At 39.4% G+C, this 24,952-nt stretch overlaps 1 protein-coding gene across 4 annotated transcripts in view; it reads left to right on the top strand.

Moving 5' to 3' along the window:
• The window catches only part of SLC25A12 (solute carrier family 25 member 12), a 183,961-nt gene that overhangs the window by 156,878 nt on the left and 2,131 nt on the right, over nucleotides 1-24,952 (top strand). For all 4 annotated transcript variants that reach the window (XM_061184870.1, XM_061184879.1, XM_061184890.1 and 1 more), the window contains 6 exons: nucleotides 1,020-1,178; nucleotides 4,249-4,301; nucleotides 4,548-4,628; nucleotides 20,106-20,246; nucleotides 22,078-22,216; nucleotides 24,777-24,935. In XM_061184870.1, coding sequence (XP_061040853.1) covers nucleotides 1,020-1,178; nucleotides 4,249-4,301; nucleotides 4,548-4,628; nucleotides 20,106-20,246; nucleotides 22,078-22,216; nucleotides 24,777-24,935 — 732 coding nt within the window. The remainder of the gene's footprint in view (nucleotides 1-1,019; nucleotides 1,179-4,248; nucleotides 4,302-4,547; nucleotides 4,629-20,105; nucleotides 20,247-22,077; nucleotides 22,217-24,776; nucleotides 24,936-24,952) is intronic.

Below are 24,952 nucleotides of genomic sequence, written 5' to 3'. Positions count from 1 at the left end.
TAATTATACTGGTTAAAGCCAGTACGAAGAAAAGGAGAATAAGACTGTGTTTCTGGTGTTAGGAGTGAGGGCAGGTAAGAGATCAAGATTTGGGGTACAAATCCCAGAACCTTATGAAATAAAACAACCTCTCAAAGTGATTCGCTTTTGCTTTTCTGCTTGTTTCCCCCCCTACCTCATCTTTTACTGGCTGAAGAATATCTAGACTTGAAGGTTATTTGTTAAAATGAACCTCTCTTCCCTGCTTCTGGGCAAAATTTGAGAGGCTTTTTTTGCTTAAATCTCTCCATAGAAAATGTATAAAATCTGAAGTTGCTTTATTGAGAAGAACCTAGTAGTGTGATTAAAATACTTACGATTTTTCAAAAGAAGCCTAAACTGTTGGAACTTATTTTTTCTTTTCAGTCTCAGTTTTAGAAGTTGCAAAGCATGTTTTGGTTTTCAACAGTTGAAAAATATAATACTCTAATTCATGTTATAAATTTTTCAGTCCCTGAGAAATTCTAAAGCCTGGGCTTTTTTTTTTATAAACCGAATGCTGTAAGTAGGGGTAGGGTCATTGAGATTTGGTTCCAATATTATAGTTGTAACTAAGGTTAATTTACCAAAATGCTGTAGTAAACTAAATTTTAAAATTGCAGCCACCTATGTGTAGATATATAGTTATTTTAAGAGGTAACTGGTATAATATGTAGGCATTTAATGGAAAATATAAAGAAATATGTTATATATGAGTTTAATGTTGTTAAAGGAAATTGAGTGTTGATTATCTAATGTTGGTGATGACTTGAAAATCCATTGCAGTTGCTCTCCGAAGCAGCTGTATTTATGGATCCCAGTGGTTGCTAGCCTGTGATCCTTCAGCTGTGTATGGAAGAAGGGAAAATTACGTAAAATCTCTTTTGTGAGGATATATACCGTGTTCTGTTTTCTAGTCCTTTGATTTGAGATTTGTTGTCCTTACAGATTCTCCGTTTAATTGTGCTCTCTTTTAAGCCTAACAATTGTTTCGTTTGTAGCTGTGGGAGCCACCGCGGTGTACCCTATAGACCTGGTGAAGACCCGCATGCAGAATCAGCGTGGCACCGGCTCTGTTGTCGGGGAGCTGATGTACAAAAACAGCTTTGACTGTTTTAAGAAAGTCTTGCGTTACGAGGGCTTCTTTGGACTCTACCGGGGTGAGCAAGCAGATCTCAGCTGCTGAAGTTAGTGAGTTTATCTCACCAGCAGCAGGTTTCAGACTCACTGATTGTGAAAATCAGGGCGCAGCCTTTTCAGTCAGACTAGGGCTGTTTCTCTCTTTTTATTTCCTCCTTGCTCATTTCCCTTTTTACATTCTTGCTGGTAGCTAGCAATATTAGTCTGCAGACAAGGTCTTTATTTTTTATTCCTGCAGTCTAAAGCCTGCGTTTTCCCCAGCATGGGTCTATGGTGGTCACCATGCTCTTACAAACTAAGGCACATGTCTGCAGGTGGAGTACGAGGATGACAGCTAAGAAATAGAGAGCTTCTTTTCTCAAAGAATTAGAGAGGAGAAATGTGTCTCTCCTTTGTGAAATAGAAACCAGGCTGCCACTTGAAGGTGAGTTTACACTCTGTTTCAACTGAAAGAAATATTGCATGTTTTTGTCTCTTCCAAGGAGACCATTCGTAAGCCTTTTCCAGTGAGTCATCTGAAGGTAAAAAAAAAAAAAAAAAAAGAAAGAAAGAAAAGAAAACCTTTTTGCTCCAAGTCTCATTCTTGCTCCTTTTCTCCCTGTAGTTCAGAGGCACTGAGTGGAAGCAGAGAGATTTTGTTTTGCAGGGAATGTTACCACCAACCCTAAGCTGAGCACACTGCTGTCGGCATCAGAGGCAGCAAGCCCCATGCAGAATTCTCCCCACCCCCATCGGCTTTGTAGGAACTTGTTCTCTTAGGAGAGGGAGACTTTCATGTACATGTTTTCACATTAGAATTTAGGGTTTCCTTTGGGAGGGAGATTAATTTTTTAATCCCTTTGGGCGCCACTTGGAATTCTTTGAAAAACTCTCTACATGCTCAATTCCAGGGCATTTATGTAACTTACTGTACTTGTTTGTTTGCACACACAGTCCCATTAATCCTGAGCTCATTCTGAGCTCTGCTGAACTGTTTGGCTTAGAACCTCTTCCTCGGAAAGAAAAACTGGGCCTGAGCAAAGCTTTATGCTCGTGGCCAGGAGGAAAAACACTTCTGATTCGCATTATGTGCAGATACTCAAGTGAAAATGTAGTTCTAATATACTTATACTTGAAGGAGAGGGTCATGAGGATGTTCATTTTTGGCATTGTGTATAGAACAAGAGAAGAGAGTTGTTCTGGAATCAAACTAGGCTCAATACCCTGCTTCTGAGAAAGAATGTGATGAATTTTATTCAGATATGCAGAACTCTAGCCCGTCTAAATTCTAGCTGTACGACATTTACTCCATGGGAAGAGGTGTGCATTGTTAGAATGCAGATCTGTGCATGTGAGTGCTTGTTTTAGACTTATATTAAACACTGCATATCTAGATTTTATTTAATAGGGAATCTGAGGGTTAAGTGGCGCTACGGTGGGTTTCTTCTTTGACATCTCCAATCTTTCTTTGTTGAGTAAGAATCTTTCTTCCTCCTTGGAAGGAACTTTAAAAGAGAAGGAACCTAGATATACACCGCACAGTTTAGCCTTCTCAATGGATGGATGCTTACAGAAGATTTCATTTGGGAGAGATGTCATGTTAATTAAATGGGTCCAATATAGCAAGTTGGGGGTGGAGGGTGTGGAGGGATCATTAGCTTGATTCAGAATGTGAGCTGGTAAAATCAGTCCTTTAAGTGAGAGATTGTAGGAGTCCTGTATCTGAACACTGTGATTGTTGAGATTGTCATATATTGCTTAGAAGTGGTCCATTATTTTGTCAGATGATTGACAAAATTGTTGACAGATTAGCCTAAATTTCTTTATAGGCAACAATGATAAAATGACATAAATCAGCACTTTATTAAAATTCTGTGAGCCTTATTGAGGCAAGTAGTAAAACAAACACACATGCTGACACGGTTGTATGGGAGTCAGATTAAAAGTAATAGGGCCTGATAATCATGAGAGTTAGAAAGTTAAGACTGCCATCTGCTGATTTATTCTTTTAAATCAGTTTGCTACCCATTAAAGGTGTGTGCAGATTTGTGTTTGTCACTGATAATTCAGTTTGACTGACAGTAGGCTGTATGTACGATTACTTGCTGGCTCTCAACTTGTAGAAAATCACTCAGCAGTATCCTCAAAGTAGGCTTAAGATCAGCAGCGAGCATGCAAACACATACATAACTTCCCCTTGGCTGGGTGATTTAAAGGATATAGTATGTTTATTGTTAGCATCTTTAAAAGATGTATGCAAAAAATGTATTTTAACGATTTGGATAATCTGTGTGCTTTAGAAAGTTGAGCCCTATGAATAGCTACAGATGTTGAGTTGTTTATATATTTTTTCTTTTGCAGCCAGCCTGGAAAATTTAACTTTCTAAGAATAATGATTTCCTTTGTTTTAGGAGAATTCTTTTGAAATGTCTTAAGTTTGACATATATTAGCAAATAGGCTAACAATGGGCTGTTTTTGCTTGTAGAAGATACCCATTAAATGTTACTTAAAACTGCATTTTTCTTTGCAGTTTTGGCTTTCTTTTAAATAAATGAAAGAATTTTAAATACTGAATTCTGGGTTTCTGTAAAGAGAAAATGATGGGAGTTGGTTTTCTGTAATAGCCAAGCCACTGTATGCTATTACGCAGGTAGCATCATTTGTGGCAAAATCTGGGTCTACTTAACAGAAACTTTGCAGAGCTTTTCCAAGCATACAGCATTGGCTTCTCTAAAGCGTCTATGTATGTTAGTACGTTGTTGGTTGTAAAGGGAGGGAATCTGGTTTCATTGCTATTGGCAGTGTTCTGGGAGTAGACAAGATCCATGGGTTCCATTCCTTCCTCATACTTTTTGGGAGGTGTTAAATAACCAGGCTTTAAAAGAGGCATGCTTAAGAAAAGGATTTATAGCCTCAAGAAGTATAACATTGTTTTGACATGAATAATTATTATATACATATGCATAGTTTTTAGGATAAGCCACTTTTCCCATTTTAATAAAACCCTAAAATGTTTGATGGGTAAATAATATGGGGAAAACCACCTTGTTGGGCTTGTGTATTCACGTCTAGTACATCTATACCGCTAACAATTCTCTCTGTTTACCTAGGTCTGATACCACAACTTATAGGGGTTGCTCCAGAAAAGGCCATTAAACTGACTGTAAGTTTCTTTCTCATTGAATTTTTGTCATTTGTTTAGATTATCATTAAGCCAAAAATGAAAACTGATGCTTGTAAGACTAGCACACTATTAAGGCACTTGTAAAATTTTAAACTTATTTGTAGTCATTTGCTAATTTTAAATTTTATATGAGACAAATATTTTGCTGATTTGGGAAAACCAGTAATGTACCACTAAAGGTAATGATTGGGAATTCTGGTTAACTGATGTTGTCTTTCTAATTAGGTCAATGATTTTGTCCGGGACAAATTTACCAGGAGAGACGGCTCCATTCCACTTTTAGCAGAAGTCCTTGCTGGAGGTTGTGTAAGTATTAATACTGATGATTTCTCATGGCAAATATGTTCCTTAGGATTTTTGCACACTGGATATACTATCTGAGTGACATGCCGCCTGAACTCAAGGGACTCTAAGCAGATTTTCTCAGTGATCATAAGGAATGATTTTTTAAATTTCATTGCATAATCTCACTGGTTTTGAGGCAGAAAAGAGGTAGTATTTTTGTAGACATAGTATTCTTAGAAGCTCCTAAAACATTACCTTTTACACTTTTTAGAGTTCTAATTCTGTTTCTTTTTAAATACCACAGAAAACAGAGTAGTGGGTAGAGTTACCCTATATTTATATTGACAGGAACTTTAAAATAAGTGTGAGGTGACTGATTAATTGGGCCCTTGTATTTTAGGTGTAGGATTGAGTAAGCCATTGTGGTATAATTATAATTTTCCTCCTTTTAGGGACCAGAGCAAACAACCATAACTATGTTGAAGCTATTGACAATTCTGAACTCAGAGATTCTGTCTTTAAAGTGTGAGCATGACATTGGATTTAGACAAATTCTCAAATCTAAGTTTGCAGCTCAACTCATCTTATGTGTGGTGTTCCTTTTACATTTGGTAGTACATGATTTTTTTTAAGATTTATTTAGTCCATTTTGTCCCTGAAACCCTTAATGACTTCCAGTTGACTTGGCTGACAGTCTTGCCTAAACCCTCCTCAGTTGCTTGTGGAACCTGAGGTGATGAGGTGAGTGACCTTTGCAGCTTTTAATTCAGAGAAGATTCCCTGAGGGTCAGAGAGAGAGGGTGCTCTGGATTCTCCTTCTTGATATTTGTCAGCCTGGCACATACCTGGGTCCTCATCTTTCTGCAACCAAAGTTCTTATGGAAGAGGTAGCTTGGCGCACTCCCTTTGTGTGTGTGTGCATGCGCGTGCGCATGTGTACTTATGTGCATTTGCCGCTATACCTGCATACATGTCCAAGTGCATTCTCAGGGAGAAAACTCATGTCTTTGGCTAACTTTTTTCATGGAGGACAAATAATGGACATAGACTAAGACCTTTGCTTAGTTCTTACTGTTGTTTCTCCTCTTCCTTTTTTTTTTTTTATAAATTTATTTATTTATTTATTTATCTTTTTATTTTTGTCTGCGTTGGGTCTTCGTTGCTACACACGGGCTTTCTCTAGTTGCGGCGAGTGGGGGCTACCCTTCATTGCGGTGCACGGGCTTCTCATTGCGGAGCACAGGCTCTCAGCACGTAGGCTTCAGTAGTTGCAGCATACGGGCTCAGTAGTTGTGGCGCACGGGCTTAGTTGCTCCGCAGCATGTGGGATCTTCCCGGACCAGGGCTCGAACCCGTGTCCCCTGCATTGGCAGGTGGATTCTTAACCACTGCGCCACCAGGGAAGTCCCTCTCCTCTTCCTTTACCCCAATTAGATGCTGTAAGTGTTTCTCTTCTAATGAAAGAACCATTGCATATCATAAATATTCTTTATCTCAGTGGTTTTAGTTTTAATTTGGTTAAGAAATTTCCTAACTCAGCTTTGCCGCAACACGTGTGTACATTTGTCAGAAATCTTCCAAGTCATGCTCTCTGTGTTCCATGTAGCTAATTATTTGTTTCCATTTGTAATATCCAGAGGTTTTTGCCCATGAACCTGACTTGTTCCCTTGTCTGACATGTGACCTAAGTGGTTAAATTATAATCAGGTATTTGGTTCCTTTGTTCTTCCTAGGTATTGACCCTGTTTCTAGGTTTGAACTTTGGGAATTTCTCTTGAAGTCTGGGGTGCCTCGAGGGTTGTGCTGACAGTCTAAATCTCTTCCTTAATCATGACTCATTTCTGGACGCTTTGATGGATTGTCTAGCTGGAAATTGACAGCGTGAAAAACAGGTTGGGCTCTAGGAGGATAATTAGGTTGTATGCAGTTCTTCACCACAAACACTTTCTGCTTCCCTCTTTCCTCTACATCTCTTCATTTCAGGGAGGAAAGAAAATGTATAATTATTGAGTTTCTACTGATGAATTCGATCACACTACAGTATAAATGATTGTTAAAGAACAATCTGCTACTTCTCCCAAAAGTCTACATATTTCAACAGAGAATAACCTTAAACAAAAAGGATGAGTCTCTACTGATAGAATATCAGGCACTGTGGAATATAGGAATACTCTTTTTGCTGAATGAAACATGGTAAGCAGCCACCAGATAAACACTAGGAAGAGTGGCTGCCCGTGAGGCTGATCAGGAGAACCCAACCCTCAGGATCCTGGGTACGGGTGGTGATAGAATGTGGAGTGTCCTGTGGGTGTTTGGCTGAATGCTGTCAGTGCCACCAGGTGAGAGGAGTACAGCTGTTCTTCCAAACATCACTCAATTTTAAAGATGTATTGGGTTGGCCAAAAAGTCCCTTCGATTTTTAAGTAAAAATAAAAGACACGTTTTTCATTTTCACCAAGAACTTTATTGAACAACGAATTCACCCTTTTGTTCCACTACCTTCTGCCGTTTTTCAGGCAACTTCATGATTCCATCTTCCCAAAACTTTTTATCTTTTTGAGCAAGGAACTGTTCCAGGTGCCTTTTACAGTCTTCCAGGGAATTGAAATTTTTTCCATTAAGAGAATTTTATAAAGACCTAAATAAATGGAAGTCTGAAGGTGCAATGTCTGGTGAATACGGTGGATGAATCAGAACTTCCCAGCCAAGCTGTACCAGTTGGTGATCCCAGCCTGGTCATCAAAGAAACATATGGTCTTGCGTTATCCTGATGGAAGATTATGCCTTTTCTGTTCTAGATGCTTTTTGTCGAGTGCTGCTTTCAGTTGGTCTAATTGGGAGCAGTACATGTTGGAATTAATTGTTTGGTTTTCCAGAAGGAGCTCATAATAGAGGACTCCCTTCCAATCCCACCATATACACAACATCACCTTCTTTGGATGAAGACTGGCCTTTGGTGTGACTGGTGGGTTCATTTCGCTTGCCCCACAATCTCTTCCATTTCACATTATTGTACAGTATCCACTTTTCATCACCTATCACAATTTGTTTTAAAAACGAACATTTTCATTACGTTTAAGTAGAGAACTGCATGCAGAAATACGGTCAAGAAGGTTTTTTTCGCTCAACTTACATGGAACCCAAACATCAAAGCGATTAACATAACCAAGCTGGTGCAAATGATTTTCAACGCTTGATTTGGTTATTTTTAGTATGTCGGCTATCTCCCACGTGGTATAACGTTGATTGTTCTCAGTGTCTCGATTTGATCACTATCCACTTCAACTGCTCTACCCGACCATGGAGCATCGTCCAGAGAGAAATCTCCAGCACGAAACTTTGCAAACCACTTTTGACACATTCAATCAGTCACAGCAACTTCTCCATACACTGCACAAATCTCTTTTTGCGTTTTGGTTACGTTTTTACCTTTCTTGAAATAATAAAGTATAATAGGTCGAAAATGTTGCTTTTTTTCTTCCATCTTCAATATTAAAATACCTACACAAAAATTCACCAATTTTGATAAGTCTTTTTTTAAATGCATGCTGATAATGACAGCTGTCACATACAATCTAACAAAATTATTTTGAATGAAGTTAGAGGCAACTAAGTGCTACTAGAGCCATCTTACGGAGAAAACTGAACAAACCTTTTTGCCAACCCAATACCTAATGTGTTGACCTAATGCAGATTAATTGAGAAGAAATGTCTCAAACTGAGCAGTTAGTATTGACTTTATAGATTTTTTTTCCATAGCAGAAGAATCAGCTAGGACTGGGGTCTTGAGTTCCCTACATATGGGAGGGAAATTCTACTGCTCTGAAAATGACTGTGCCGTCCTTTAGGAAAAATGATGTACACTAACTAGATCATTGAGGTGACCAAGAAATGAAAATATCCAGTCCTTAAGCATTATGTGTTTTTTTGTTGTTTGTTTTATTTTGTGATCTGTTTTTAAAAGTATGCGATATTAGATATATGCAAAAGAGAACACATTATATAAACAAAAAGTTATAATAAAATGAGCATCCATGAGCCTACCACTCAACCTAACTACAGTATTACTATTATCATTGATGCTGGTTTTTGCTTTTACTGTAGCTCTAATCTGCTAGAATGCTAATGAGCGGTAGGGACTTTTCTTACTGGGCTGAACATTTTATAGGCATTCTCTCATTATTATTCCCAATTGGAGTTGAAGAAAATAAAACCTGAGAGATATCTAGCACTTAGTGAATGGCAAAGTTGAGAGTCAAACCACTTTTGTCTCCAAATCTCTATTGACTCATATTTGGTATGTTTTCATTCATTCTTTCTTCCATTTATTCATTCTCATCCAACAAGCTATCAAGGCTGAGAAGGATTTAGAGTTTCTTCCTGTGCAAGGAACTAGACTTAGGAAATGTTTATATCTCATAGAAAAAGGGTAGTTCTGACCATTCTCACCAGATAAAACCTAATCTTAAATCTAATCATATTCCACTGTGGTAATTTGAAAGTAGAATTCCTTATCGTGATTTGCTTCATTTCTACATGTCACCAAAGAAAATACATGCTTATGATTATAATTCATTGTAATAATAGCTACCGTTTCTTGAGCATCTTGCACTGGACTGAACACTTTATAGGCATTATCTCATTATTATTCCCAGCTAGAGTCGAAGAAACTAAAAGCTCAGTGAAATCAAGCACTTAGTAAATGGAAAAATTGAGATTCAAACCACTTCTGTCTCTAAATCTATATTCTTTCATACTTGGTTTATGTTTCCATTCGTTCAGTCTTTCATTCATTCTCTCATTCATCGAATGCTTGCTATGTTTCAGAAAAAATTTTAAAATAACAGCTTTATTGAGATAGAGTTCACATATCATACAATTCCCCACACTTAAAGTGTACAATTCAGCAGTTTTGAGTATATTCACAGAGCTGTGCAACTATCACCATAGTCAATTTTAGAGCATTCTCATCCCCAAAAGAAACCTAGTACCCTTTAGCTATTGCCTTCCAATTTTCCCACCCTCTCCCCATCAAGTCTTAGGCTACTACTCGTAAACTTTCTGTCTTTATAGATTCACCATTTCTGGACATTTCATATAAATGGAATCAAACAATATATGGCCTTTTGTGTCTGGCTTCTTTCATTTAGTGTAACGTTTTCAAGGTTCATTCACATTGTAGTATGTATCAGTATTTCAGGCCTTTTTTTATTGCTGAATAATATTTCATTATATAGATAATACCACATTTTTTTTTATCCATTCATCAGTTGTTGAACACGTGGGTTGTTTCCACCTTTTGGCTATTATGAATAATGCTGCTATGAACATTGATGTAAGAAGTTTTGTGGACATATGTTTTCATTTCTCTTGTGTATATACCTAGGAGTGGAATTGGTGGGTCATATGGTAACTCTAACTAGTATTTTGAGGAACTGCCAGATTGTTTTCCAAAGTGGCTGAACCATTTTACAATCCTACCAGCAATGTATGGGGGTTCTGATTTCTCCACATTCTTGCCAATACTTATTATTATCTGTCTTTTCGTTATAGCCATCCTAGTGGTATGAAGTGGTATCTTACTGTGATCTAATGACTGACAGTGTTGAGCATCTTTTCATGAATGTACTGGCGTTTGTTTATCTTTGGAGAACAATCTATTCAGAATATTTGCGCATGTTTTAGCTGGGTTGTTCGTCTTTTATTATTGAATTGTAAGAGTTCTATATGTATTTAGTGTATTCTGTATACACTCAAGAGTTCTGTATATATTTAGTGTACCTTACCAGATACGTGATTTGCAAATATTTTTCACTTTCTTGACTGTGTCCTTTGAAGAACTGGACTTTGATTTTAATGAAGTCCAACTTATCTATATTTTCTCTTGTTGCTTGTGCTTTTTGTGTCATATCTAAGAAGTCCTTGTCTAATCCAAGATCATGAAGATTTATACCTCTATTTTCTTCTAAGGGTTTTATAGTTTTAGATCTTACATTTAGGTCTTTGATCTTTCACACAAATTTTTAACCTTAATTTTTTCCGGTGTTTTGCTTTGAGCAGAGATATTACCAAATGAAAGTTTTATTTTTCATTGTCAACATTTCGGTATATTTCCTCCTAATGCTTTTATAGACATGCTTTCGTGCATGAACAGACATACACACACACACACACACACACGCATGCATGCACATTATATATATTTTTTAACATCTTTATAGGAGTATAGTTGCTTTACAATGTTGTGTTAGTTTCTGCTGTATAACAAAGTGAATAAGCTCTACATATACATATATCCCCATATCGCCTCCCTCTTGCGTCTCCCTCCCACCCTCCCTATCCCACCCCTCTAGGTGGTCACAAAGTACCGAGCTGATCTCCCTGTGCTATGCAGCTGCTTCCCACTAGCTATCTGTTTTACATTTGGTGGTGTATATATGTCAGTGCTACTCTCTCACTTTGTCCCAGTTTACCCTTCCCCCTCTCCATGTCCTCAAGTCCATTCTCTACGTCTGCGTCTTTATTCCTGTCCTGCCCCTAGGTTCTTCATAACCTTTTTTTTTTTTCTTTAGATTCCATATATATGTGTTAGCATACGGTATTTGTTTTTCTCTTTCTGACTTAACTTCACTCTGTATGACAGACTCTAGGTCCATCCACCTCACTACAAATAACTCAATTTCGTTTCTTTTTATGGCTGAGTAATATTCCATTGTATATATGTGCCACATCTTCTTTATCCATTCATCTGTCGATGGACACTTAGGATGCTTCCATGTCCTGGCTATTGAAAATAGTGCTGCAATGAACATTGTGGTACATGTCTCTTTTTGAATTATGGTTTTCTCAGGGTATATACCCAGTAGTGGGATTGCTGGGTCATATGGTAGTTCTATTTTTAGTTTTTTAAGGAACCTCCATCCTGTTCTCCATAGTGGCTGTATCAATTTACATTCCCACCAACAGTGCAAGAGGGTTCCCTTTTCTCCACACCCTCTCCAACATTTATTGTTTGTAGATTTTTTGATGATGGCCATTCTGGCTGGTGTGAGGTGATACCTCATTGTGGTTTTGTTTTGCATTTCTCTAATGATTAGTGATGTTGAGCAACCTTTCACGTGTTTGTTGGCAACCTGTATGTCTTCTTTGGAGAAATGTCTATTTAGGTCTTCTGCCCATTTTTGGATTTGGTTGTTTGTTTTTTTGATATTGAGCTGCATGAGCTGCTTGTAAATTTTGGAGATTAATCCTTTGTCAGTTGCTTGGTTTGCAAATATTTTCTCCCATTCTGAGGGTTGTCTTTTTGTCTTGTTTGTGGTTTCCTTTGCTGTGCAAAAGCTTTTAAGTTTCATTAGGTCCCATTTGTTTATTTTTGTTTTTATTTCCATTTCTCTAGGAGGTGGGTCAAAAAGGATCTTGCTGTGATTTATGTCATAGAGTGTTCTGCCTGTGTTTTCCTCTAAGAGTTTTATAGCGTCTGGCCTTACATTTAGGTCTTCAATCCATTTTGAGTTTATTTTTGTGTATGGTGTTAGGAATGTTCTAATTTCATTCTTTTACATGGAGCTGTCCAGTTTTCCTGGCACCACTTACTGAAGAGGCTGTCTTTTCTCCATTGTATATTCTTTCCTCCTTTATCATAGATAAGGTGACCATATGATGCACATTATTTTTTAAACCAGATGGAAGTTTTGTTGGCTCTGACTTCCCGATTAGAAATGCAAGCAGCTCTCACTTTCTAAGGGCAGCAGAAAATCACAGCAGAGCTTCTCACTTTGGAAATAGATATAACCTTTGGGATTATAAACAGAGAATTATAAACAGAGTGTGCGTTTTCAAATTTTAAATCTTCATTGGGAGCATTAACCAAACTTATTTTATATCTGTATTAAAATCTTCTCAAAAAAGACTTAATAGTTCAGAATTTATGATTTAGATGTGATACTTTTTTTTGTTGTTGTTGTATCTATAACTCGAACTTTAGATTTAATAATTTCTCCACCCTTCTTTAGGTGGGGATGGGATAAGAGTGTATGCATGTGGATACAGTTACTCAGTAAATATCTGTTATGGATGCTTATGAGTAATGTATATGTAACAGTAGGTTTCAAATAATTTTTCTCATTGTTCTCATAGGTAAGCCATTCTTATCAGGCCATATGTTTTCATTTTTCTATTAGAAAGTCTCCCTTTATATATGTATAAATGTATACATATATGTTACACATACATATATTACATGTCCATATCAGACATAAATATAATTGAGTGTTTAGGGCTTCCCTAGTGGTGCAGTGGTTAAGAATCCGCCTGCCAATGCAGGGGAAATGGGTTTGAGTCCTGGTCCGGGAAGATCCCACATGCCGTGGAGCAACTAAGCCCGTGTGCCACAACTACTGAGCCTGTGCTCTAGAGCCCACAAGCTGCATCTACGGAAGCCCACGTGCTCTAGAGCCCGTGCTCCGCAACAAGAGAAGCCACCGCAATGAGAAGCCCGCGCACCGCAATGAAGAGTAGTCCCTGCTCGCCGCAACTAGAGAAAGCCCGTGGGTAGCCACAAAGACCCAACACAGCCAAAAATAATAAATGAAAATAAATAAATTTATTAAAAATATATATATAATTGAGTGTTTAATTATGATATCTGTTGTGTACAGGAATAATATCAATACTTTGTTATCAACTTAGAATTTTTCCAATTACTTTAACATGCACTATTACCACCTCCTATAAAATGGGTAGATGAGAAACAGAAGCTCAGACAGGCTAACTCTCACCCCAAATCACACAGCTAATATATGCTGCAGTTTTCATGTACTCCCAAATATTTTGATTTTAAAGAAAAGACCAACTCCTTTTGTTCTTTAATGCTGTCTTAGGGAATCAAATCAAGGCCTTCTCCATGTGTCAAAATAAATCTAGATGAGCCCATTCAACTTTGTAGTGGCTTTTCTTTCTTTTTTTAAAATATTACATAGATATATATCATAGAAATTTAGCATATATCTGAATATATATACATATATATGTTATTAGGTATAATTAATGTATTAAAAAAACTTAGCTGTCAGCTTAATGAGTTTTAACAATTGTATACACCCATGAAATCACCACTCAAGAGTGAGATAAAGAACATTTCACCCCAGAAAATTAATTCATGCCTCTTTCCAGTCAATCATTCCTCCCCTCCCCCAGGCAGCCACTGTTCTGTTTTCTGTCAACAGTTTTGTTTCTTCTTGGATTTCATATCAACAGACTCGCATGAAATGCATTCTTTTATGGTCGGCCTCTCTAGCTTAACAGAGTGTTTTCAAGAGTCATCCTTGTTATTGTGTGGGTATCAGTATTGGGTTTTTTTTGTTTGTTTTTAATTTTACTGAGCATTATTCCATGGTATGAATTAACTACAATTTGCTTGTCCATTCTTCTATTGATGGACATTTGGGTTGTTTCCAGTTTTTATCTATTATAAATAAGGTTGTTATAAACATTCTTGTACAAGTATTTTTGTCAGCATATGTTTTCATTTTTCTTGGGTGACTAAGAGTAGACTAGGGTAGATGTATGTTCAATTTAAAAGAAACTGCCTCTTGGTTCTTTGAAGTGGGTGGACCATTTTACAGTCTCATCAGCAGTGTACAAATATTCCAGTTACTCCACATCCTCAACAATGTTTGATATTTTTAGTCTTTTTGTTTTAGTCATTCTGCTTGGTGTGAAGTGATATCTTGCTGTGGTTTTAATTTGCATTTCCCTGATGCCTAAAGATATTGAGCATCCTTTCATGTGTTTATTGGCTTTTTACATCTTTTTCAGTGAAGTATCTGTTCCAGTCTTCTGCCTATTTTTATTAGGTTATTCATATTTTGTTATTGATTTGTAGGAGTTCTTTATAAATCATGGATACAGTCCTTTGTCAGGTGTATGTGTTATGAATATTTTTCCCAGGCTGTGACTTGCCTATTAATTATCTTAATAGTCTCTGTGTCGGTTTTATAAAAGAAAAAGATGATGTGGAGTTTCTTAGACACATTCATAAACCTAAGTGGGAAAAAATTTAATGTCTTTCTGAGTCAACAAAGCAGAAAGTTTAAAAGTCTAAAGGGACTGACCTACATGTATTTTCTAATCATCTCTCTGGTTTTTATGTTGTTAAACTTAGCCAGAGCACTTACCTGACTGATCACATTACCTCTTTCAGGGAGTAGATACTTCTGAAGGGATAAGTCGTAAAACTCAAAATGTATTTATTGCTCACCAGAGGACTGATGTAACCCCATTATGCTGCAGGTGTTTTCATAGCCCTGTATGAACATACCTCCTGGAGAACAAATCCCTTCCCTTGGTATCTTGCTTTCAATCTGCGTAGCACTCTCACCTTAGGTTAGTGCACAAGAACTCCGTCAGGTTGTTGGAATCTCTGTTGTCATATTAGAAAACCAAGGAATGGAAAGCTTATGACCTATCTAAGGTTACAAAGTTAACGACCATATAGGTCAACAGCCTTCCAAACCTGGAATCTTTCTACTCTTCTGTCTTTGGCCTATATGTGCACATGGGCACACACACACACCCATACCCATGCCCGTATAGGTGCAGCAAGAGGTCCACTTGTTAGTTGGAGCATTTACTAATCCTGGGAGCCACAGTTGGTAGCTAGCCAGCTCCCTAAGCCATGTCTTTCTTGGCAAGCTGAGCTTTCACATCTCTGTAAAGAGCTGTTTGGAAATAGTTTCTCCAACTCCCATCCCCAGGAACCAGTGTGGTCTCAACTTTATGCTTGCATACTTACGTGAACACACATACATATGCACACACATTAAACGTCCATATATATTTATGTCATAGTTGCGTATCATCATGCTTTAACCTGAAATTTTATTTATCTTGGTGTCTATTATTTCAGATCACTAGCTTTAATTGGTTAGATTTTTTTGATGTTCATATATGTGTATGTTGATAAGCCTTTTAAAAGTTTTGGATCCACAGATAACTAGTGCTAACTAGTTTTTAAAAATTCATTTAAAGTGTATGAATTACCAAGTTTACCATGGGGAAGAATGTGTGAAAGAGGACCTACTCTGTAAAAAGACCCATTGTTTCTAAGGCCAGTTCTGTTTCTTATTTGTGGTGCTCGTGGGGGGGTTGTTTTTTGTTTTTGAATAGTTAATACATTCATATGATTCAGAATTTAAAAGATATAATAGCATATGCTTTGCAAATTCTTTCTCCTAGCTATTTATTTCTCCTTCCAGGGGAGCAACCAATGTTTTCATCTCTAAGCTATTCTGGTTTTGATAAACTTAGGTAAATTTTGATATATTTGTAATCAATGGGTACCTAATACTTTATGTTCTGTTTATGTCACTTGGCATGATTTTATTACCTAATCTTATTGCCTGATTAAGAGCATATAATTATTTCTACTTAACTGTTTACTTATGGGCATTTAAAATTTTTTTTCTGTTTAATTTTATTGTTTTTTAAAATAGCAAACATTAGCATATTTGTAAAAATACAGGTAATTTTTTTATTGAAAAGTTACTATATTTTTATTTCACAATTTAACATTTCTGAAATTCTGTATATTCAGTGATTATATTTAGTTTTTTCCCTGTGGAAAGCTGTTATTAAATTCATGATATCACTTACAATCAGTAGCATCTTAATATAGAGGAGAAATGATATTTTCCTGGTGTGTTTGTTTCTCAGAGGGGAAAAAGTTAAGGATGTGATAACATCATAATCCTCGTTCTTTGTCACTACATTCCTTACCAGAGTGATTGAATAAATTGCAGATCTTATTCCCCCTGCCCCCTGTTCCCAGTTTAATATGTATGAGAGTGGTTAACCTCAGCGTTTAAAAAAGGACAGTCTGTATTTGCCTTGTATGTTTTCCTTCAAGTGTTATAAAATATCCAAAGTTTTAGACAAATTAGATAGCAGTCTTTATTACTCAGTGTTTCTGTTACTGAAGTCAGGTTCAGCTGCTCGCCTCTTGAAAGCCAGTACTTGAGAGGCAAGTGTTGGTTGGAAAAGGAAAGGTTGCTTTAGGAGGCCGGCAGTCTGGGCAGAAGGTGGACTCCTGTCCAAAAACCAACTTCAAAGATTCTGCTCAACCATGTAAGTTTTTAAAGGGAGAATCATTTGAGGAAGGGGTCAGAGTCTTCCTTATCTTCCACTGTGTACCTTTCTTCTGATTGGTTGGTGGTGAGGTAACCAGGCGGTGTTCCAGGAATCCTGTGCTCAACCTGATGTTACCGTCCTCCACCTGGGTAGGGGCCTTAGTTCCCGCAGAAGAACTCAAAGGTATTTTGTTACGTATATTCCTTGAGGAGGCACCAAGACCCTGCCCCATGGCTGCACTATTGTTTCTTGATTGCTCCTGCTTTGTTTCTGTGTTCCCTCCCTTCCCTGAAAAGCAACTGTTTGAATCTGCCCTTTGGAACTAAGGGAAGGTCAAGGAGGCTGAATGAAGCCTATTTCCTACAAACTAGAAACAGGGGACCCAGAAAGGATTTGTACCTAGGAGTGCCCCACGGGGTGTTGTTCCATTTCATCTGGAATAGTATTTGTCTACACATTCCTAGGTCTATCATAAAGTTCTTAAAAATGATTATTAATTTTAAAAGCATATACAGACTATGAAATTGGTAGAAATTTTCTCCTTCAATCATAGTAGAGTACATGCATAGGTGTGAAACAAACTCAGGGTGTGTGCCTTGATCATAGTGTCATTGTTTCATTGTTTACACACTCATTTGTCATATTTCATATATATATATATATATATGTTTAGTTTTGTGGTTGTTTCCAATGCGTTGCTGGGACTTAGTATATGTGCTGGGTAACAGATCTTCAAAGCATGCAATGGTTAATGTGTTTGTATTTCCTTCTTTTAGTTGTACTGTTTTAATTGAAAGCCTATTACATGTACCCATAGAAAGAAATTTGCAGGGTTGTTAAAGAAATACAAACCTCAGTAAACTGGCAGTTATTTCCAAAAGGGTCTGTGAGAGAGGGAGGAGGGGGAGGAGGGAGCTGTGGCTGGGGGGAGTGCTAGTTGGAGTATTCCTGCTCTGCAGGATGTTATAATTTACTAATGGTTAAAAACATGAAAGAACTTTGTATTTATTTAAACATAACGTCCATGTTTAATGAGTAGCGCCCAGGGGTTGACATCATCTGGTGGTGGCAAATTTGGGGGATTATAATAAAAATTGGTGCTTTTTTAAATTTAATCTGCTTTAGTTTAGAACATAAAGCGCATTTTCCCAAAGATAGCCTTTGCAACAATTATTTAAACAAGAGATTTCAGGGAAGTAGTAAACTTTTTCGATTGGTTTGGTCTTTAATGCTAGCTACGGGGAGCAATTACTTGGATTATCATTTTGACATAATTTTTCACCCAGCAATCCTTTTGAAAGTATTGTTTGCTTCGATTGAAACATTGAAATACTTCCTCCTGCCGGCAGTGCGCTAGATTAAAAGAGAGAGAAACACAGGCAAACCAACATGTAAAATTGGGTCAGTCGTCGTTCAGGGGCCTGTGTGCCAGTGGTCTGGATTGTGTCGAGTTGGGAGTCGCAGGAAGTCCACAGAGAGACAGCAAATTGCTGCACCCTCTGTGCTTGGTGGACAAAAAGAGGATTAGGGCCCTGAGGAATCCAAGACGGTATGCGTCTCACAAAGAGGAAAAGAATCTTGTGTCAGTGTTGGCAGTTGTGGATGTTGATAGGAATAAGGGATCAGGATTGGAACAGGAGTATTTAGTTGGTTTATAGCCCCTGGCCAGTTAGGAGAATGGGCTGGGACTTGTTGCTCCCCCTTGGAAAAGGGGGTCTGGGAGGGCTGTGGGTTTTAGAAAAAATGAACGGGAATGTGGGTGAAGGTAGAGTACTGAAGTGGCATTGAATGTTGCTCGTGAGTATTTTTTTTTTTATAACTTTTTGTTTTAATTTTTATAAATTTATTTCATTTATTTTTGGCTGTGTTGGGTTTTCATTGCCACACATGGGCTTTCTCTAGTTGCGGTGAGCACGGGCTGCTCTTCGTTGCGGTGCGCAGGCTTCTCATTGCGGTGGCTTCTCTTGTTGCGGAGCACGGGCTCCAGGCGCGCGGGCTTCAGTAGTTGTGGCACGCGGGCTCAGTCGTTGTGGCTCGCAAGCTCTAGAGCGCAGGCTCAGTAGTTGTGGCGCACGGGCTCAGTTGCTCCGCGGCATGTGGGATCCTCCTGGACCAGGGCTCGAACCCGTGTCCCCTGCATTGGCAGGCGGATTCTTAACCACTGCGCCACCAGGGAAGCCCCTGCTTGTGAGTTCTATGGGTGTTGTTTGTAGTCCACCCATACCTGTGGAGTTAGAATCACCAGTGAGGTACCCGTTTCCTGTTTCACATGTGACATGCTATTACAGTGAAGTTATGATTATATAATGTAATATGATTATACGAATGTGGTTCTGATTATATAATGTGAACAGCTACACTTGAGATGAAGATGTGCAAATGAGATTTTTTTTCACTTCATGAATGGAGATGTATATATATTTATGTTTTTAAATTTTTATTTATTTTTATATATCCATATGTACACACATACACATAAACACTTTTTTTCTTTCTTACAGAAACCAAAAAAGGAGTTGGTAGCAGTTTTGTTAAACATTTTCCGCCCCCCCACTAGTTAACAGATTTCAGGTGCAAATACACTTTCATTAGCCAAATTCAAATATCTCTGTCAGTCACCCACCGCTAGAGAGTGTGGAGTGTGGCTTTGATTTGCCCTCTCATTCTCATGGTAACTAGATGTTCCATTTCCCAGCTCTGTCTTTGAACAGTGTTTCTGGTTTGGTCTTGAAATGATACTGCAATTGTCCTTCCAAATTATCTTCTTTTGTGTGGGTGTAGTTGTAGATCTGTCTCAGAGTTTTGTTCAGGATAGTACATTTTAGAATTTGAACCAGAGGAGACTTTTCCCCTTTGACTTAAGGCACCTCTGTGAGGCAGAAACACCTCTGTGTTGATTGCTCTGCAGTCCAGTGAAGCAGAAGCGGGTGGCTGAGCTAAGGAGAACGCTTGCTAAGAAGAGGAAAGAAACTGTTGTAGATACGAATTTTAGCTCCAGCTTGGTAAAAGATACCAATCAGTCTTCTACCATCTCTTTCCCTTTCATTGGCTCTCGTGCTGCCACATCTGGCTTCACTTTTGTTTTCCAAATGTGTTTATTAGTTTTGCCATTTTGCATATGGCTGGGTTAACCCTGGAAAGACTGCTCTGGGAAACACTCCTGACATTTCAAATAGAAACAAAGCTTGAGACAGAGTTTCGGGCCATCGCTGTGAGCCCCTCCCGCATAGGCCAAAGCATCGGACTCTCATTCCCCCGTGAAGAGGGAAGCGTAAAGTGGTACAATGTGGAGGCGTCTCCGGATTTTTCTTGCCTGTACTTCCGGTGGGGCTGATTTGGAAATCTGCTCTATCTCTCCTTTCTTGCCTGCAGGCTGGTGGCTCTCAGGTCATCTTTACTAACCCTCTGGAGATAGTCAAGATTCGCCTGCAGGTAGCTGGAGAGATCACCACAGGACCCAGGGTCAGTGCCCTGAATGTGCTCCGGGACCTGGGACTCTTTGGTCTGTATAAGGTGGGTAGATTCCCTTGGGTTATCTCAGTAGAGAGGTTGTAATGTACTCAATAGAAATGTGAAAAAATGTGGAGCCAGACTTCTCCCCCGCCAAATGGAAAAGCAATCTTGTCCAGCAGGGTAGTCCCTGGAGTAGAAAATCAAACAAAAAGGAAAAACCAGGACACTTCTATTAGAGGCAGTGGGATATACAAACACGCTCTCCTGTTGTCATCTTCAGGCCTTTATGAAGCTGCCAGCAGGGATGCCAGCCCTGCAGACCCGCTGGCTGCAGGCTCACAGCCTTTTATTTGACGGTTGGTTTGGGAAGTTTCTTTGGTGTTCTTTTTGGGCTGGTTTAGGACTTCAAAATAGTCTTACGTTTATTTTGAGTCTGAGTTATCTCTATTGTTATCTTCCCAGTAGGAGCTTCTCTTTGTCTTAATAATTTGACCACAGTGAAACAGTAGTAGAGTTTGGTAGGATTCAGGTCTTTAAGAAGTTAAGTGGTGGGATTTGTCAATAATGAATTCCATTTAAAAACACAAAACAAAACAAAACCAGAGTGTACTGTGCTTTAGCAAAATGCCAGTCAACAGATTCCTTCCCCACAGGTGTACTTACTCCCATCATTACAGATCAGATGTAATGGAGCAGAAGCTATTATTTTTCTTAAACAAGGAAGAATATTTCTTTCTATTCTTTTGCCTGGTGTAAAGGGGGTATACGTAAATTTAGCTTTTATAGACAACTGTGTTTCCACAGCATCTGATTTATTTATAGATCCATCACAGTAGAAGTGTGTAAATTGGCTTCTGTAGCTACAAATTGGAAATTAGAAATTCTCTAGATTAGAATCACACAGCTACAAGGCTCTTAGGAGACCAGGAAACCAATGATGCCTATCCTGAGAGAGTTTTGTACATATTCCCTCCCCTCCACCCCCAACTTCCATCCTTTTTGGAATTCCCTTTGAGAGCTGATTTTATTAAAGTTGTTTCTCTCTGTATCATCTTTCAGAGAGTCCCAGGAATTTTTTTTGTAATGTTTGAGTTTGTCTTTTAAAAACAGAGCCATCGGGGACACAAGTACCAAAGACGGAGTTTTTGCCCGGCTAGCTAAAGCCTGGGGAGTAGAATAGTGGGGTTGGGGAAGGTGTTCATTGCAACCCCAGTCACTGAGACAAGCTGTCCCTGGCTGGATTTCTACTCCCAGGGAAATTTCCTGCTCAAATATTTTGTCTGGGTTTCCCCCGTCCTCTGCTATTTAAGGACGTGGGGAATGAGGAGGGAAGATTGGTGGTTTCTTTTTCCCCTTCCCTAAAATAGTCACTTTCCTTTTCCACTGCTCCTGTCCATAGCTTCTTACCTGATACTTCAGGGACTCAAAGCTGAGGTGGGTTGAATTGGTAATTTGTTAGTTTTTGGGGCTGCCTTTGCTGGTTGCTTTGAAATCAGGCTATTAATATTGGGTTTCTAAGTCTGTTCCCACCCACACCCCCTCCCCCTGGCACTCACCAAAGCCAAACAGAACAAGCAGCCTAGAGATTTGAGCACTGAATTTTTATTAACCTTAAAATCTGAATCTATACTGGAAATGCCAGAAAATTCTTAGTTGTCAGAATACCATCATTACCCAGTTAACTAATTCTAGGACTCCTGGGTCCACCAGTGTTTCTCAAACTTTGAGCCATGTCTCTATTTCCCTGTGCCCGGCTGGTTCTCCCGTTTCCCTTCCACATCAGTCCCAATGCTGTTTGAGGGACATCTCAGGCTTGTCACCCTGGATCCCTCGTGGGCATTCACACCTTGTTTACACAACTGTTTTGCACTGTTTCCTCACTGTGTGACAGGGTGCCAAAGCGTGCTTCCTCCGAGACATTCCCTTCTCTGCAATCTATTTTCCTGTTTATGCTCACTGCAAACTACTTCTGGCTGATGAAAACGGACACGTGGGAGGTATATATCTCCTTGCAGCTGGAGCCATGGCAGGTAACTACAATTTTTTTTTTAAACCAAAAGAGTCCCCGCCTCCCCCTACATTCTCTTTAAGAAGTACGGAATCTGTATGTGCTTTCCCCCTTTATTTCTGGAAAGGTTATTGTTTGTATCTGACTTAGTTTAAATATGATCGCTTTTTCTCCTTTTCGAGGTGTGCTGTAATTCTGATGAGAGTTAATTACATTTGCATAATGTGGATAAACAGCTTAATGCAGCTTAGCAACTCAGAGCCAAATTAGCTCTGCCCATCTCAATTGGGCTTTCATCAGTAACATGTTTCTTAGCCTCCTCTGCCCCTGAAACCTTGGGTGCAGCCAAGCTAAGCATTAAGGTGGAAAAATTCTTCATCAAATCAGTTGCTTTGTTGTACCTCATCCTGACGCACAGGTCTAAGCATGCTCTCACTTCCTAATTCTGTATATTGGAATCAACACAATTTGGCTCAAAATTGAGTTTGCTTCAGGAAGCTGTTCCTGTTCCTTCTGCCATCGTCCTCATCAGACCGAAGTGAGCCGTACGTCCCCAGCACACTACCCTGCACTCCGTTGGCATCTCTTCTCTGTCCCTTAACACTTTTTGTCTTTTATTAATGGTTGTTTGCATAAGTTTTACTCTCTGTACTGGACTGGAAGCTCCTTGAGGGCAGGGGTTTCATTCTGTTCATCCTTGCCTTCCCTGCGTGGCCAACATAGTAATAATAGGAGCTCAGTAAATGTTAACGGAACGAATGAAAATCTTCATCTGGTCTAAGATACCAGATTAAGCACAGAAGAGATTCCATCTGAAAGAGGAGCCTAACAAGTGCAGGAAGGTACTAAGACGCTTCCTCCTGATCTCATGCTCCAGGCTTCCTCTTGAGCTGTGAGGGAGCTGACTCGGGATAGAAGGGGAGGACCAGGCGGCCTTTATTGCACCAGCCCTCAGATGTGACAGAAGAAGGAAAGGGCGCATGTTTGCTCCCCGTTACAGCTGGTCAGGGAGAGAAACGGGCAAGGTGAATGAACACAAACCCAGGGCTGTCCCCAGGTGCTTAGAGTGGCTCTTACCACTTGGCTTCTGGCACTGCTGTGTGGCTCACTGGGTACCTTCTCCTCTGGTTTGCTGGCTAAGCACAGCAGGATAGCCCGAGCACTCCCTGGAGTGTGGTGTGTGGCAGGAGCCCTTGCTTCCAGGGGTGTCGGGTGGGCATGTTACTCTTCTCATCCACAATGATAGGGAATGACTTGTGATGATCAAGAAACTCTCCCAGGGAGCCTTGAGCCCTTATTTGGGGCAGTCACTTGCAGTTATAATTTGAAAGCCAGTAAAGCTGCCTGCTCAGTCTTGGCACCGAGTGTTCATCCAGTTCCTTTTGGGTGTTCACCAAAGCCTCCCCATTTTAAGTGAGGGCCAGCAAATCTTCCCCCCAGTCTTTTCTCTCTGCTGTCCAGGCAGCAGCAAAGAACAGTCTAATCATGGACAGGTGTTTTGCCAGTGTTTGATGGAACCAAGTAAACATTTTCATGGAACTGTCAGCACCAGCTTCTTGCCCACAGACATTCGATGTCAGTTTTCAGAATGAGAGATGAATTGTTCTAATTTTTACCTGTAATGCTTTGCTGGCAGGCACTGAGAACATTCAGAATTCAGAACATTCCAAAGGCGGCAGTTTACCTAGTTCTGTCTGAACAATGTCGAGGGCTCTGGGGGGGGATGTTTGCATCGTCTCTAACAGAACCCCCGCCCCGCAGAGTCGCCGGCTCCATCTGCCTAGTGACCATTCGGTGATATTGAGGCCAAATTGAATTTCTTCCCCCTGAGGAAGATTATGTTACTCCTTTGTTCCCTGTTTTGTTTTATAAGTGAAAGGTGTGGTTGTGAAATCCATCTCGTGTGTCCTGCTGCTGATGAATCTTAACATGGCCCCGGGGAGCTGGGGCACAGGGGACGGATGACAAGGCCTTTTGATGATCAGTTCCCTTACGTTCCTTAACTGCTTGCCTGGCCTCCTCTGCTTCAGTTGTAATGACTTCTGTCATGTAAGCATGTCTGAAAGGGGCACAGTCAACTCTCAAGTTAGCCCCTCAAACGGGTGAGTGGATATATGAGTGTTGATATTCACCTTGCACAGTAAGGTGACAGGAATCAGCAAAAGACACTATAGCTTGGTATCAGATATATTTAGCAGCTCATTAAATTGGCATTATCATTTTTTCTATTATACATGAAAATACTGTATCTTATTTAAGAAAAGAAAAGAGGTAAAATAATTGAAACCTAAAGGAGAACACTTGGGGATTGTCCTAGTAATATTGCTGCATTTTTTCCTCTCACAGTTCTTCAGGATCATGCAATATAGAGTGATTTTCCTAATTCAGAAAGAAAAAAAAAGAGCTTTGCCCTGACCCCATTGAAGCAGCTAATAGGCTTATAGATCCTTTTTCCATTAGCGCCCAGGTATCTATTTAAGAAGCTTCCAGTTAAAGCTGCTAATTGTATTGTTAGTTTTAGCAGTATGTCTATCCTTTGTTAAGGTACTTTGGATGAATTAAATGTGCCTTTCTCCTGAAAGGTGTGCCTGCCGCTTCTCTGGTGACCCCTGCTGATGTCATCAAGACAAGACTGCAGGTGGCCGCCCGCGCTGGCCAAACGACCTACAGTGGTGTCATCGACTGTTTCAGGAAGATACTCCGGGAAGAAGGGCCCTCTGCATTTTGGAAAGGGACCGCAGGTAGGGGCTGGGGCCAT

Source organism: Eubalaena glacialis, chromosome 1, assembly GCF_028564815.1.
Source record: "Eubalaena glacialis isolate mEubGla1 chromosome 1, mEubGla1.1.hap2.+ XY, whole genome shotgun sequence".
Taxonomy (NCBI): domain Eukaryota; kingdom Metazoa; phylum Chordata; class Mammalia; order Artiodactyla; family Balaenidae; genus Eubalaena; species Eubalaena glacialis.
The sequence above is the reverse complement of the archived record's forward strand: the minus strand, read 5'-3'. Positions and strand labels throughout refer to the sequence as shown.